A 17,500-nucleotide genomic window follows, 5' to 3' on the forward strand; every position below is an offset into this window, starting at 1 on the left:
AGATTAGTCCCTAGTAACAGCACAAGAGACGAAGATTAGTCCCTAGTAACAGCACTAGAAATGAAGACTAGTCCTTAGTAACAGCACCAGATATGAAGATTAGTCCCTAGTAACAGCACTAGAGATGAAGAACAGTCCCTAGTAACAGCACTAGAGATGAAGATTAGTCCTTAGTAACAGCACTAGAGATGAAGATTAGTCCCTAGTAACAGCACTAGAGATGAAGATTAGTCCCTAGTAACAGCACTAGAAATGAAGATTAGTCCCTAGTAACAGCACTAGAGATGATGATTAGTCCCTACTAACAGCACCAGAGATGAAGATTAGTCCCTAGTAACAGCACTAGAGATGAAGATTAGTCCCTAGTAACAGCACTAGAGATGAAGATTAGTCCCTAGTAACAGGACCAGTTATGAAGATTAGTCCCTAGTAACAGCACCAGAGATGATGATTAGTCCCTAGTAACAGCACTAGAAATGAAGACTAGTCCTTAGTAACAGCACTAGAGATGAAGATTAGTCCCTAGTAACAGCACTAGAGATGAAGATTAGTCCCTAGTAACAGCACCAGAGATGAAGATTAGTCCCTAGTAACAGCACTAGAGATGAAGATTAGTCCCTAGTAACAGCACTAGAGATGAAGATTAGTCCCTAGTAACAGCACCAGAGATGAAGATTAGTCCCTAGTAACAGCACCAGATATGAAGATTAGTCCCTAGTAACAGCACCAGAGATGAAGATTAGTCCCTAGTAACAGCACCAGAGATGAGGATTAGTCCCTAGTAACAGCACCAGAGATGAAGATTAGTCCCTAGTAACAGCACTAGAGATGAAGATTGGTCCCTAGAAGCAGCACCTGAGATGATGATTAGTCCCTAGTAACAGCACCAGAGACAAAGATTAGTCCCTAGTAACAGCACTAGAGATGAAGATTAGTCCCTAGTAACAGGACCAGTTATGAAGACTAGTCCCTAGTAACAGCACCAGAGATGATGATTAGTCCCTAGTAACAGCACTAGAAATGAAGACTAGTCCTTAGTAACAGCACTAGAGATGAAGATTAGTCCCTAGTAACAGCACTAGAGATGAAGATTAGTCCCTAGTAACAGCACCAGAGATGAAGATTAGTCCCTAGTAACAGCACTAGAGATGAAGATTAGTCCCTAGTAACAGCACCAGAGATGAAGATAAGTCCCTAGTAACAGCACTAGAGATGAAGATTAGTCCCTAGTAACAGGACCAGATATGAAGATTAGTCCCTAGTAACAGCACTAGAGATGATGATTAGTCCCTAGTAACAGCACCAGAGATGAAGATTAGTCCCTAGTAACAGCACCAGAGATGAAGATTAGTCCCTAGTAACAGCACTAGAGATGAAGATTGGTCCCTAGAAGCAGCACCTGAGATGATGATTAGTCCCTAGTAACAGCACCAGAGACAAAGATTAGTCCCTAGTAACAGCACTAGAGATGAAGATTAGTCCCTAGTAACAGGACCAGATATGAAGATTAGTCCCTATTAACAGCACCAGAGAATAAGATTAGTCCCTAGTAACAGCACCAGAGATGATGATTAGTCCCTAGTAACAGCACTAGAAATGAAGACTAGTCCTTAGTAACAGCACTAGAGATGAAGATTAGTCCCTAGTAACAGCACTAGAGATGAAGATTAGTCCCTAGTAACAGCACTAGAAGTGAAGACTAGTCCTTAGTAACACCACCAGATATGAAGATTAGTCCCTAGTAACAGCACCAGATGTGAAGATTAGTCCCTAGTAACAGCACTAGAGATGATGATTAGTCCCTAGTAACAGCACCAGAGATGAGGATTTGTCCCTAGTAACAGCACCAGAGATGAAGATAAGTCCCTAGTAACAGCACTAGAGATGAAGATTGGTCCCTAGAAGCAGCACCTGAGATGATGATTAGTCCCTAGTAACAGCACCAGAGACAAAGATTAGTCCCTAGTAACAGCACTAGAGATGAATATTAGTCCCTAGTAACAGGACCAGATATGAAGACTAGTCCCTAGTAACAGCACCAGAGATGATGATTAGTCCCTAGTAACAGCACTAGAAATGAAGACTAGTCCTTAGTAACAGCACTAGAGATGAAGATTAGTCCCTAGTAACAGCACTAGAGATGAAGATTAGTCCCTAGTAACAGCACTAGAAGTGAAGACTAGTCCTTAGTAACAGCACCAGATATGAAGATTAGTCCCTAGTAACAGCACCAGATGTGAAGATTAGTCCCTAGTAACAGCACCAGAGATGAGGATTTGTCCCTAGTAACAGCACCAGAGATGAAGATTAGTCCCTAGTAACAGCACTAGAGATGAAGATTGGTCCCTAGAAGCAGCACCTGAGATGATGATTAGTCCCTAGTAACAGCACCAGAGATGAAGATTAGTCCCTAGTAACAGGACTAGAGATGAAGATTGGTCCCTAGAAGCAGCACCTGAGATGATGATTAGTCCCTAGTAACAGCACTAGAGATGAAGACTAGTCCCTAGTAACAGCACTAGATATGAAGATTAGTCCCTAGTAACAGCACAAGAGATGAAGATTAGTCCCTAGTAACAGCACCAGAGATGAAGATAAGTCCCTAGTAACAGCACTAGAGATGAAGATTAGTCCCTAGTAACAGCACCAGAGATGAAGATAAGTCCCTAGTAACAGCACCAGATATGAAGATTAGTCCCTAGTAACAGGACCAGATATGAAGACTAGTCCCTAGTAACAGCACTAGAGATGATGATTAGTCCCTAGTAACAGCACCAGAGATGAGGATTAGTCCCTAGTAACAGCACCAGAGATGAAGATAAGTCCCTAGTAACAGCACTAGAGATGAAGATTAGTCCCTAGTAACAGCACCAGATATGAAGATTAGTCCCTAGTAACAGGACCAGATATGAAGACTAGTCCCTAGTAACAGCACCAGATGTGAAGATTAGTCCCTAGTAACAGCACTAGAGATGAAGATTGGTCCCTAGAAGCAGCACCTGAGATGATGATTAGCCCCTAGTAACAGCACCAGAGACAAAGATTAGTCCCTAGTAACAGCACTAGAGATGAAGATTAGTCCCTAGTAACAGAACCAGATATGAAGATTAGTCCCTAGTAACAGCACAAGAGACGAAGATTAGTCCCTAGTAACAGCACCAGAGATGAAGATTAGTCCCTAGTAACAGCACTAGAGATGAAGATTAGTCCCTAGTAACAGCACCAGATATGAAGATTAGTCCCTAGTAACAGGACCAGATATGAAGACTAGTCCCTAGTAACAGCACTAGAGATGAAGATTAGTCCCTAGTAACAGCACTAGAGATGAAGATTAGTCCCTAGTAACAGGACCAGATATGAAGACTAGTCCCTAGTAACAGCACTAGAGATGACGATTAGTCCCTAGTAACAGCACCAGAGATGAAGATTAGTCCCTAGTAACAGCACCAGAGATGAAGATAAGTCCCTAGTAACAGCACTAGAGATGAAGATTAGTCCCTAGTAACAGCACCAGATATGAAGATTAGTCCCTAGTAACAGGACCAGATATGAAGACTAGTCCCTAGTAACAGCACTAGAGATTAAGATTAGTCCCTAGTAACAGCACTAGAGATGAAGATTAGTCCCTAGTAACAGCACTAGAGATGAAGATTAGTCCCTAGTAACATCACTAGAGATGAAGATTAGTCCCTAGTAACAGCACCAGATATGAAGATTAGTCCCTAGTAACAGCACCAGATATGAAGATTAGTCCCTAGTAACAGGACCAGATATGAAGACTAGTCCCTAGTAACAGCACTAGAGATGAAGATTAGTCCCTAGTAACAGCACTAGAGATGAAGATTAGTCCCTAGTAACAGCACTAGAGATGAAGATTAGTCCCTAGTAACAGCACTAGAGATGAAGATTAGTCCCTAGTAACAGCATCAGAGATTAAAATGAGTCCCTAGTAACAGCACCAGAGATGAAGATTAGTCCCTAGTAACAGGACCAGATATGAAGATTAGTCCCTAGTAACAGCACCCGAGATGAAGATTAGTCCCTAGTAACAGCACCAGAGATGAAGATTAGTCCCTAGTAACAGCACCAGAGATGATGATTAGTCCCTAGTAACAGCACCAGAGATGATGATTAGTCCCTAGTAACAGCACCAGAGATGAAGATTAGTCCCTAGTAACAGCACCAGAGATGATGATTAGTCCCTAGTAACAGCACCAGAGATGATGATTAGTCCCTAGTAACAGCACCAGAGATGAAGATTAGTCCCTAGTAACAGCACCAGAGATGAAGATTAGTCCCTAGTAACAGGACCAGAGATGAAGATTAGTCCCTAGTAATAGCACCCGAGATGAAGATTAGTCCCTAGTAACAGCACCAGAGATGAAGATTAGTCCCTAGTAATAGCACCCGAGATGAAGATTAGTCCCTAGTAACAGCACCAGAGATGATGATTAGTCTCCAGAGATGAAGCTTACGATGGGTTTTGGTTGAAAACTCAAGTGTTTTCTTGTTTGAGATGTGGGTTAATGCTCTGTAATGGTACAGCAATTTGTTGTTCTTTGATGTTTTGTATGAAGATACAGTCCCTAGTTAAAGTCTACACACCTCCGGCACGGTCTTCACATTTAACTTCCTTTAAATTACATCTCAAAAGGGAATTCCACTTTTTTCCCGATCACTCAACACAACCTACTCAACATTTATCAAAAGTGAAAAGACACATTTTAGAACATTTTCCAAATCAATACAAAATGAATACATGAAGTCTTGATTGCGTATGTTTTCACAGCCCCAGAGTTAATACTTGGTGGAAGCACCTTTGGCAGCCATTACTGCTGGGACTCATTTAAAATAAAATTCTATCAACTTTGCACAACTCTTAGGGCAACATTTACCCATCGTTTTTGTCAAGATTTCTCAAGATCACTACATTTGTTTGTGTGTCATTGATGGACAGCAATATTGAAACCTTGTTTCTGATTTTCAAGCAAATTTAAGTTAGTGGGAAACATGTATTCCCTTTTAAGATGTCATTTGTTTGTTTTTTCCCCGATTTTGAAGTTTGTCTGACCTACTCTCTCTCCTTTCTCTCCAGTTTCTGACCAACCTATGAACCACCAATGAGGAGGCAGGAGAGTAGACAGGGATCCAATCAGGGATGCAGAAGACCAACCATCAAATGGTGAAATAGCCAATCAGATGGGAGGAAAAGGACAGAGCCACACCCAGCCGTCTCCCTGACGACAGTCCCCAGGACCACAGACAAATGTAGTTCCAGAGGCAGTCCTTGTCATCCCTGACTCTCACACACTGTGGAAAACATAAAAAAAAATCTCAATGGAGGCTCAGATTGATATGTCAATGTGCAAAGTGCATAAATAAAAGGTGCAGAGACTCTGTCCAATGAGATACGTCAAGGTATTTCCCTCTAACTCTTCTCCCTTCCTCCAGACCAATCAAAGGAGGACCATTCTTCCTCTGCACCAATCACAGGAGGACCACCCTTCCTCCAAACCAATCAAAGGAGGACCATCTGCCCCAAAACTTTTGATTGGTGCGAAAAAAAACTCCAGTGAATCTGGATAAGCAAAATATGTAATGGGTCCGCAAGTCAAAAAGATGTTGGGTCCTTCCTACGGACTAACCTGAGAGAAAAACGAGTGCACACTTTTCCTTTTAAAACCTTCCTTTTTTTGTGGGACTAACCTGAGACAAAGACTAGGAAGGGCCAACAATACTCTCTCCTTCCAACCTAACCCTGCCTTTTACTGACGAGTGGACTAACAATACAGTGGAGCGCTAACATGGGTAAAGGCTGTATAGCTCTGGAGATCACAGTGCACAAGGTGCTCGTTGGATAGGTTCAACTAGAAGGAGGAGAAGAAGAATGCTTAATTAATAAATGCCAGATGGAAATTGGACTATAGTAACAATCATCATTCTCTACACTTCTCTTCCCCGCAGTGACGCTAACCTGGATAAATAAACAAATCAATAAACAAAAACAACTATAATCAACAACATGGACGTCATCATCAGAACGCCAACACAACCCCGAGAGGCGGGGTTTAACAACAGAGTGGGCGGGACTTCGGTGGCATTGTCGGCAACCAGTTGGTTTGCCTTCCTCTATGGCTTTGCCCTACTGTCAATCATCCAGTTTCCCACGGTGACGGGCGACTGTTGGCTGATTGAGGGGGAGAAGGGCTTCGTGTGGTTGGCTATCTGCAGCCAGAACCAGCCCCCGTATGAAGCTATCCCTGCCCACATCAACAGGTAAGAACCAGCCCCTGTATGAAGCTATTCCTGCCCACATCAACAGGTAAGAACCAGCCCCCGTATGAAGCTATCCCTGCCCACATCAGCAGGTAAGAACCAGCCCCCGTATGAAGCTATCCCTGCCCACATCAACAGGTATGAACCAGCCCCGTATGAAGCTATCCCTGCCCACATCAACAGGTATGAATCCGCCCCCGTATGAAGCTATCTCTGCCCACATCAACAGGTAAGAACCAGTCCCCGTATGAAGCTATCCCTGCCCACATCAAAAGGTATGAATCCGCCCCCGTATGAAGCTATCTCTGCCCACATCAACAGGTAAGAACCAGCCCCCGTATGAAGCTATCCCTGCCCACATCAAAAGGTATGAATCCGCCCCCGTATGAAGCTATTCCTGCCCACATCAGCAGGTAAGAACCAGCCCCCATATGAAGCTATCCCTGCCCACATAAGCAGGTAAGAACCAGCCCCCGTATGAAGCTATCCCTGCCCACATCAACAGGTAAGAACCAGCCCCCGTATGAAGCTATCTCTGCCCACATCAACAGGTAAGAACCAGCCCCCGTATGAAGCTATCCCTGCCCACATCAACAGGTAAGAACCAGCCCCGTATGAAGCTATCCCTGCCCACATCAACAGGTAAGAACCAGCCCCCGTATGAAGCTATCCCTGCCCACATGTAGAACCAGCCCGTATGAAGCTATCCCTGCCCACATCAACAGGTAAGAACCAGCCCCGTATGAAGCTATCCCTGCCCACATCAACAGGTAAGAACCAGCCCCCGTATGAAGCTATCTCTGCCCACATCAACAGGTATGAACCAGCCCCCGTATGAAGCTATCCCTGCCCACATCAACAGGTATGAACCCGCCCCGTATGAAGCTATCCCTGCCCACATCAACAGGTAAGAACCAGCCCCGTATGAAGCTATCCCTGCCCACATCAACAGGTATGAATCCGCCCCCGTATGAAGCTATCCCTGCCCACATCAACAGGTAAGAACCAGCCCCCGTATGAAGCTATCCCTGCCCACATCAAAAGGTATGAATCCGCCCCCGTATGAAGCTATCCCTGCCCACATCAGCAGGTAAGAACCAGCCCCCGTATGAAGCTATCCCTGCCCACATAAACAGGTAAGAACCAGCCCCCGTATGAAGCTATCCCTGCCCACATCAACAGGTAAGAACCCGCCCCCGTATGAAGCTATCTCTGCCCACATCAACAGGTAAGAACCAGCCCCCGTATGAAGCTATCCCTGCCCACATCAACAGGTATGAATCCGCCCCCGTATGAAGCTATCTCTGCCCACATCAACAGGTAAGAACCAGCCCCCGTATGAAGCTATCCCTGCCCACATCAAAAGGTATGAATCCGCCCCCGTATGAAGCTATCTCTGCCCACATCAGCAGGTAAGAACCAGCCCCCGTATGAAGCTATCCCTGCCCACATCAAAAGGTATGAATCCGCCCCCGTATGAAGCTATTCCTGCCCACATCAGCAGGTAAGAACCAGCCCCCATATGAAGCTATCCCTGCCCACATAAGCAGGTAAGAACCAGCCCCCGTATGAAGCTATCCCTGCCCACATCAACAGGTAAGAACCAGCCCCCTAAGCTATCCCCTCAAGGTACCCGTTAACTATCCCTGCCCACATCAACAGGTAAGAACCAGCCCCCGTATGAAGCTATCTCTGCCGACATCAGCAGGTAAGAACCAGCCCCCGTATGAAGCTATCTCTGCCCACATCAGCAGGTAAGCGTGGCAGAGTGTAACGGTTGCCTTTAGAGAGAGTGGACCAAAACGCCGCGGAGTTAGTGTTCGTCATATTTAATTGAGAAAATGGACACTATACCATACAAAACAATAAACAGACAACCAGAACAGTCCTGTCACGTTAAACACAGTAACAGAAACAGAAACAATTACCCACAAAACCCCAATGGAAAAACATGCACTTATGTGTGACTCCCAATCAACAGCAACGAACTTCAGCTGTGCCTGATTTGGGAGCCACACACGGCCCAAAACAAAGAACTACAAACACATAGAAACGGAACATAGAACGCCCACCCAATGTAACACCCTGGCCTAACCAAAATAAAGAACAAAAAACCCCTCTCTATGGCCAGGGCGTTACACAGAGATAGGGTTGCAAAATTCCAGAGTCCCGAAGTTTTTAAATCAGTGATTTTATTTGGTTCATTAAACATAATTTGTGTTGTTAATATGTTCTATTATCCCATTTACTGTTCTTGAATTCATTTTCTTATGTTAATTTGATTGAATGCATGTGATTAAATTGCATAAATTGGATTCCCAGATTTCCTGCTTATTCCCAACTGATTCCAGAAATATTCCAACCGGGATTTTTGGATAACCTGGGAAATTTGGGAAAGTTACGGGAATTTTGCAACCCCAGGCAGACGGCATTGTGTGTGTTTTATTTTCCTTTGTTCGTCTATGTTTACTTCTAGTTAGGTTTTACTTGTTGTCATGTGAATGTTTTACTGTAAATTGCCTTTGAAGAAAAGAAAGACCTGTATCAACTTGTTGACCTTCGTCATTTTTTTGTTGTAAAGTGTGTTATTGCACGTTTAAATGCACTTTAAATAAAGTCTGCTTTGAACAGCACTATCGTGGACCTGAGGCTCAACGAGAATAAGATCAAGAGTATCCATTTCTCATCGCTCAGCCGCTTTGGGAACCTGACGTACCTAAACCTCACCAAGAATGAGATCTCGTACGTGGAGGATGGAGCTTTCTCGGCCCAGTTCAACCTACAGGTTGGTCCTGAACATCACAGTGATTCCTGGGGCTCTGGTGAACTATGTAGGGAGAAGTGTGCCATTTGGTACCTTACCTTCAATCACATTACCTTACCATATGTTACCTTACCTTACCTCACGTTACCTTACCTCACGTTACCTTACCTCACGTTACCTTACCTCACGTTACTTTACCTCACGTTACCTTACCTCACGTTACCTTACGTTACCTTACCTCATGTTACCTTACCTCACGTTAACTTACGTTACCTTACCTCATGTTACCTTACCTCACGTTACCTTACATCACGTTACCTTACCTCATGTTACCTCACGTTACCACCTTACATCACCTTACCTCACGTTACCTTACGTCACCTCACTTCACATTACCTTACCTCATGTTACCTTACCTTACGTTACCTCACGTTACCTTACCTTACCTCACGTTACCTTACGTTACCTCACGTTACCGCACGTTACGGCACGTTACCTTACCTCACGTTACCTTACCTCATGTTACTATACCTAACCTTACCTTACGTTTCCTTACCTCAAGTTACCTTACCTCACGTTACCTTACCTCACATTACCTTACCGTACTTCACGTTATCTCATGTTACCATACATTACCTCACGTTAACTTACCTCACGTTACCTCACGTTACCTTACCTCACGTTACCTTACATCACCTTACCTCATGTTACCTTACCTCACGCTACCTTACCTCACCTTACCTCACCTTACCTTACATCACCTTACCTCACGTTACCTTACCTCACGCTACCTTACCTCACGTTACCTTACCGTACCTCACGTTACCGTACGTTACTTCATGTTAACTTACCTCACGTTACCTCACGTTACCTTACCTCATGTTACCTTACCTCACGTTACCTTACCTCACGTTACCTTACGTTACCTTACCTCATGTTACCTTACCTCACGCTACCTTACCTCACGTTACCTTACCTTACGTTACCTCACGTTACCTTACATTACCTTATGTTACCTCACATTACCTTACCTCACGTTACCTCATGTTACCTTACCTTACATCACCTTACCTCACGTTACCTCATGTTACCTTATATCACCTTACCTCACGCTACCTTACCTCATGTTACCTCACCTTATCTTACCTCACGTTACCTTACGTTACCTTACCTCATGTTACCTCACGTTACCTTACCTTATGTTACCTTACCTCACGTTACCTTACCTCACGTTACCTCACGTTACCTTACCTTACATCACCTTACCTCACGTTACCTCATGTTACCTTATATCACCTTACCTCACGCTACCTTACCTCACGTTACCTCACCTTATCTTACCTCACGTTACCTTACGTTACCTTACCTCATGTTACCTTACCTCACGTTACCTTACCTCATGTTACCTTACCTCACGCTACCTTACCTTACATCACCTTACCTCACGTTACCTTACCTCACGCTACCTTACCTCACCTTACCTCACGTTACCTCACGTTACCTTACCTTACTCCTTACCTCACGTTACCTCACGTTACCTTACCTCACCTTACCTCACGTTACCTTACCTCACGTTACCTCACCGTTACCTTACCTCACGCTACCTTACCTCACCTTACCTCACGTTACCTTACCTCACGTTACCTTACGTTACCTTACCTCACTCGTTACCTTACCTCACGTTACCTTACCTCATGTTACCTTACCTCACGCTACCTTACCTCACCTCACCTCACGTCACCTCACGTTACCTCATGTTACCTCACGTTATCTTACCTCACGTTACCTTATGTTACCTTACCTCATGTTACCTTACCTCACGTTACCTTACCTTATGTTACCTTACCTCACGTTACCTTACCTTACATCACCTTACCTCATGTTACCTTACCTCACGCTACCTTACCTCACCTTACCTCACGTTACCTCACATTACCTTACATCACCTTACCTCACGCTACCTTACCTCACGTTACCTCACGTTACCTTACCTCACGTTACCTTACATCACCTTACCTCACGTTACCTTACCTCACGTTACCTTATGTTACCTTACCTTATGTTACCTTACCTCACGCTACCTTACCTCACCTCACCTCACGTTACCTCACATTACCTCAAGATTACCTTACATTACCTCACCTTACCTCACGTTACCTCACGGTACCTCACCTCACGTTACCTTACCTCACATTACCTTACCTCATGTTACCGTTACCTTACCTCACGTTACCTTACCTTACGTTACCTTACCTCATGTTACCTTACCTCACCTCACGTTACCTTACCTCACCTTACCTTACTTTACCTTACGTTACCGTACGTTACCTTACTGCAAGTTACCCCACATTACCTTATGTTACCTTACCTTACGTAACCTTATGTTACCTTACCTTACGAAACCTTAAGTTACCTTACATTACCGTACGTTACCTTATCTCACGTTACCTTCTCACGTTACCTTATCTTACCGTGCGTTATGTTACCTTACCTCACGTTACCTTAAGTTACCCTACCTTATGTTAGCTTATCTTACCATTTCTTACCTTACCCTTTCTTACCTTACCCTACCTTACCCTTTCTTACCTTATCTTAGCCTTTCTTTCCTTATCTTACCCTTCTTACTTTACCTTACCTTTTACACCTTACCTTACCCTTTATTGCCTTACCAACCCTTACCCTTTCTTACCTTACCTTACCCTTTCCTACCTTACCTTACCCTTTATTACCTTACCAAACCTTACCTTTTCTAACCTTACCTTACCCTTTCCTACCTTACATTACCCTTTTTTACCTTACCTTTCCATGTCTTACCTCACCTTACTCTTTCTTGCTCCACCTTACCTTTCCTTTACCCTACCTTACCCTTTCTTACCTTACCCTTTCTTACCTTACCCCACTTACCTTACCTTTACTCTTTCTTACCCACCTTACCTTACCCTTTCTTGCATTACCGTACCCTTTACATACTTTACCTTACCCTTTCATACGTACTTTACCTTACCCCTTTACCTTACCCTTTTTTACCCTACCTTACCCTTTCTTACCTTACCATACCCTTTCTTACCTTACTGGTTCTTACCTTACCCTTTCTTACCTTACCATACCCTTTCTTACCTTACTGGTTCTTACCTTACCCTACCTCACCTTACCTTGCCCTTCTTACCTTACCGTTTCTTACCATACCTTACATTTTCTTACCTTAACCTTTCTTACTTTACCATACCCTTTCTTACCTGACTCATTCTTACCTTACCCTTTCGGACCTTACCTTACCCTTTCCCTACCCTACCTTACCCTTTCTACCTTACCCTTAACTTACCTTTCTTACCCTACCTTGACATCCCCTTTCTTACCTTACCCTTTCTTACTTTACTTATTCTTACCTTACCCTTTCTTACCTTACGCTTTCCTAATCCTGTCTTACCTTACCCTTTCTTAGCTTACCCTTTCCTACCTTACCTTAATATTTCCTGCCTTCCCCTTTCCTACCTTACCTTACCCTTTCTTAGCTTACTTAACATTTCCTTACTTCATATTACCTTACCTCGCCTTACCTCACGTTACCTCACGTTACCCTACCTTACATTACCTTACGTTACCTCACGTTACCTTACCTTACCTCATGTTACCTCACGTTACCTCACGTAAGGACACCTCATGTTACCTCCTATCTTACCTTAATATTTCCTACCTTCATTTCTTACCTTACCTTACCCTTTCTTAGCTTACCCTTTCCTACCTTACCTTAATCTTTCCTACCTTCCCCTTTCTTACCTTCTCCTTTCCTACCTTCCCCTTTCTTACCTACCTTACCTTACCTTACCTTACCTTTCTTACCTTACCTTACCCTTTCTTACTTTTCCTTACCTTCCTACCTTACCTTATCCTTTCTTACCTTACCTTACCCTTTCTTAGCTTACCCTTTCCTACCTTACCTTAATCTTTCCTACCTTCCACTTTCTTAACTACCTTACCTTACCCTTTCTTACTTAAACTTACCTTCCATGTCTCACCCCACCTTACCCTTTCTTACCTTACCCTTTCTTACTTTACCTTACTTTCCTACCTTACATTACCCTGTCTTACCTCAACTTACCCTTTCATACCATACTCTACCTAACCATTTCTTACCTTACCCTTTCTTATTTATCTTACCCTTTTTTAACTTACTCATTCTTAACATACCCTTTCTTACCTTACCCTACCATACCCTTTCTTACTTTACCCTTTCTTACCCTACTTCACCTTACCTTTTCTTACCTTACCCTTTCTTAACTTACCTTTTCCTACCTTACCCTCTCTTACCTTACCTTATCTTTCTTACCAGGTGCTGCAGTTGGGGTTTAACCGTCTGAGGAACCTAACAGAGGGAATCCTCAGAGGGCTGGGGAAGCTGCAGTACCTCTACCTACAGGCCAACCTGATCGAGGCAGTCACCCCCAACACCTTTGAGGAGTGTCCTAACATAGAGAACATTGACCTCTCCATGAACAGGATTCAGGTGCTGGACGGAGGCTTGTTTACGGGGCTCAGTAGATTAACCACGTGTGAACTCTACACCAACCCATTCAACTGCTCCTGTGAGCTGTTGGGGTTTCTACGCTGGTTGGCAGTCTTCCCCAACAGGTAAAAAACACAAGTTGAAGCAAAATTGGATATTCAATCTATTTTCAATGACTTGTCAATACACTGAAAAGTATAAGCTATTTCTTTCAAAAGTGTTTCCCATTGTTTTTCAATGTAAATTAAAATGACTTCCTACATTGACTGCCTTGAACTGGATTTGACCCAAACACTGGTAATCGCCGTGTGTTCCCGACCAGGACCAACGAGAGGATGGTGTGTGATACTCCGGCCGGGTTTTCAGGCTACAGCCTCCTCAGTCAGAACCCCAGGATGCCTGCGAACCGCAACGCTCTGCACATGCTCAATATGGTGTGTAGACTAATACATATCATTATTATTATCATTTTTCAAAATCCACCCTAAAATAAACGATCTTTTGGGATTTGTTTCATTAGTCCATTGCTGACATAGTCCCAAAATGATTTGCTTGTCACTAATCAGGTTTTCAAAATATGTACATTTTCAAAATACAGAAATACATCTGGTATGATGCATGATAGAGTGTTGAGACAGTGTAGGCCATCATAGTAGGTTGTCATAGTAACAGTATATCGTTCATAGCAGTTAGAATACATAACATCATGTTATATTTTATGTTCAATGAGCTATACAAATGAATTATTGTTATTATTATTGTTATTGTTCTGATTTGATGATTACTTTTATAAAATATTTGTATGATTATTGTTATGGTTATATTTAGGATGATGATGATGATTGTTATTGTTATTATAGGTGTGTACCGACGACGGTAGCAACTCTTTGCCGAGCATCATTGTTCAGTCTGATTTTACGACCCTCCCACCGTACTCTCCCTGCGGATTGGACGACTGCCCTTCTGGAATGTCCCCAGAGGACCCAATCAGCATCAGCCCCAGCTACCTTGATGTGAACAACAAGCCTAGTATGAAGGTGAAACAGGTGAGCCCCAGGTGGAGCTGTCCCGACGGGCTCTAAGGGTTGTGTTTGTGTGCGTGTTACAGAGTTCAGAATATGTCTTAAGCCAATCCACAGCTACTTTGAAATGTTCCGGATGGAGCCATTCAATCGGTACCTTTTGGGTCTCGACCCGTTGGAACGTTGTCCAAGAGATGGATCACGTGTGTTGGTTAGAGTCCAGTCTGGGCCAGTCAGACAGTAGAGGATACTAAGCTTTAAGTTGATGTGGATGTCACGTGAAGCTGTTCCTACGGGCTCTTAGGGTTGTGTGTGTGTGTGTGTGTGTGTGTGTGTGTGTGTGTGTGTGTGTGTGTGTGTGTGTGTGTGTGTGTGTGTGTGTGTGTGTGTGTGTGTGTGTGTGTGTGTGTGTGTGTGTGTGTGTGTGGTGTGGTGTGGTGTGGTGTGCGTGTGTGTGTGCATGCCTGTGTGCGTGCGCACGTGCATGATGTCACGTGAAGCTGTTTCTATGGGTTACAAGGGTTGTCGTAGGTATTTGTGTTGATGTTTCTTCTCTGATGGACAGACGTACATAATGCTATGGGACGATATGACTAATGAGGAACTTTGATCATTTGGACAGATCACGATTTGCAGGTGTTCACATCTTTCTAATTTCAGATGAGGAGGAGACATTTGAGGTTGAGCTACTGCCCTGCTTTCACTCCTTCTAACAGGTCTACCCCCAGAACTACGCAACATTTTAGTTCTCTCTCTCTCTCTCTCTCTCTCTCTCTCTCTCTCTCTCTCTCTCTCATTAATCATCTCTCTCTCTACTCTCTCTCTCTCAACCTACTCTCTCCCTACTATCTCTCATCTCTCCCTACTCTCTCTCTCTCTCTCTCTCTCTCTCTCTCTCTACTCACTCTCTCATCTCTCCCTACTCTCTCTCATCTCTCCCTACTCTCTCTCTCCCTACTCTCTCTCTCTCTCTCTCTTGTTCTCTCTCTCCCTACTCCCTCTCTCTCCTCTCTCTCTCTCCCTACTCTCTCTCATCTCTCTCATCTCTCCCTACTCTCTCTCTCCCTACTCCCTCTCTCTCCTCTCTCTCTCCCTACTCTCTCTCTCATCTCTCTCATCTCTCCCTACTCTCTCTCTCCCTACTCCCTCTCTCATCTCTCTCTCATCTCTCTCTACTCCCTCTCTCTCTCTCTCCCTACCCTCTCTCCCTACTCTCTCTCTCTAGATCTCCCACACCTCAGCAGTGATCATGGTCCAGATCCCTCACCCTACTCTCTCTCTCCTAGATCTCCCACACCTCAGCAGTGATCATGGTCCAGATCCCTCACCCTACTCTCTCTCTCTCTAGATCTCCCACACCTCAGCAGTGATCATGGTCCAGATCCCTCACCCTACTCTCTCTCTCTCTAGATCTCCCACACCTCAGCAGTGATCATGGTCCAGATCCCTCACCCTACTCTCTCTCTCTCTAGATCTCCCACACCCCAGCAGTGATCATGGTCCAGATCCCTCACCCTACTCTCTCTCTCTAGATCTCCCACACCTCAGCAGTGATCATGGTCCAGATCCCTCACCCTACTCTCTCTCTCTAGATCTCCCACACCCCAGCAGTGATCATGGTCCAGATCCCTCACCCTACTCTCTCTCTCTCTAGATCTCCCACACCCCAGCAGTGATCATGGTCCAGATCCCTCACCCTACTCTCTCTCTCTCTAGATCTCCCACACCTCAGCAGTGATCATGGTCCAGATCCCTCACCCTACTCTCTCTCTCTCTAGATCTCCCACACCTCAGCAGTGATCATGGTCCAGATCCCTCATCCCTTCAGTAAGATGTACATCCTGGTCCTCTACAACAACAGCTTCTTCACTGACATACAGAACCTGAAGAACCACAAGGAAGAGATTGAACTGAACAACCTGAAAGCCCACACCGGTAGGACATATGTTCAATCATCCCTACCAAACATGCGCGTGTGTGTGTGTGTGTGTGTGTGTGTGTGTGTGAGAGAGAGAGAGAGAAAAGAGACAATGTATGCATACTAAATGGAACCATATAGTATCCTATGCAGTTATATATCAATATAATGTCATGTAAGTTACTCTCTTTCTCTCCCCCTACCCCCTCTCGCTCACTTCTACCTCCCTCCCTACTTTCTCCGTCCCTCCCTCTCTCTCTCTCTCTCTCCCTTCCCCCCCTCCCTCCCTCTCTCTCTCCCTCCCCTTTTCCCTCCCTCCCTCTCTCTCTTGCCGTCCCTCCCTCTCTCCCTACCTTCTCCGTCTCTCCCTCTCTCTCTCTCTCTCTCTCTCTCTCTCTCCCTTTCCCCTCACTCCCTCTCTCTCTCCATCCCTCCCTCCCTCCCTACCTTCTCCGTCCCTCCCTCTCTCTCCCTTCCCCCTCCCTCCCTCTCTCTCTTCGTCCCTCCCTCTCTCCCTACCTTCTCCCTCCCTCTCTCTCCCTTCCCCCTCCCTCCCTCTCTCTCTCCGTCCCTCCCTTTCTCTCTCCCTTCCCCCCTCCCTCCCTCTCTCTCTCCCTCCCCTTCTCCCTCCCTCCCTCTCTCTCTCTGTCTCTCTCACCCCTTCTCCCTCCCTCTCTCTCCCTCACCCCTCCCTCTCTCTCCCTCCCCTTCTCCCCCCTCTCTCTCTCTCTCTCTCTCTCAGACTACACCTACTGCGTCGTGTCCATACGACACCAGCTTCGTTATAACCACACCTGTCTGTCCATCTCCACCGGAAGGAAGGCAGGTCTGGAGAGGACCTCCAACGACTCCTCTGCTACCCACTACATCATGACTATACTGGGCAGTCTCTTCAGCATGGTCCTCATACTAGGGTTAGTCTTCCACAGACAATGAAAAAAGAATCAGCACTTACTTCATTACAATTCCAATGCAGTCTGTTGTTTAGTCACGGTATTATGGAGAGTTCAGAGGCA

General features: G+C 44.8%; 1 protein-coding gene across 1 annotated transcript in view; it reads left to right on the forward strand.

Moving 5' to 3' along the window:
• LOC106595844 (protein ELFN1) overlaps window positions 1-17,500 on the forward strand; it is a 165,843-nt gene that overhangs the window by 141,777 nt on the left and 6,566 nt on the right. The window contains exons 3-9 of the mRNA XM_045690658.1: window positions 5,096-6,276; window positions 8,908-9,061; window positions 13,371-13,669; window positions 13,867-13,978; window positions 14,405-14,590; window positions 16,345-16,501; window positions 17,227-17,398. Of these exons, the coding sequence (XP_045546614.1) occupies window positions 6,023-6,276; window positions 8,908-9,061; window positions 13,371-13,669; window positions 13,867-13,978; window positions 14,405-14,590; window positions 16,345-16,501; window positions 17,227-17,398 (1,334 nt within the window). The 5' untranslated portion in view covers window positions 5,096-6,022. The remainder of the gene's footprint in view (window positions 1-5,095; window positions 6,277-8,907; window positions 9,062-13,370; window positions 13,670-13,866; window positions 13,979-14,404; window positions 14,591-16,344; window positions 16,502-17,226; window positions 17,399-17,500) is intronic.

The sequence above is a fragment of the Salmo salar genome, chromosome ssa12 (assembly GCF_905237065.1).
Source record: "Salmo salar chromosome ssa12, Ssal_v3.1, whole genome shotgun sequence".
Lineage (NCBI taxonomy): Eukaryota > Metazoa > Chordata > Actinopteri > Salmoniformes > Salmonidae > Salmo > Salmo salar.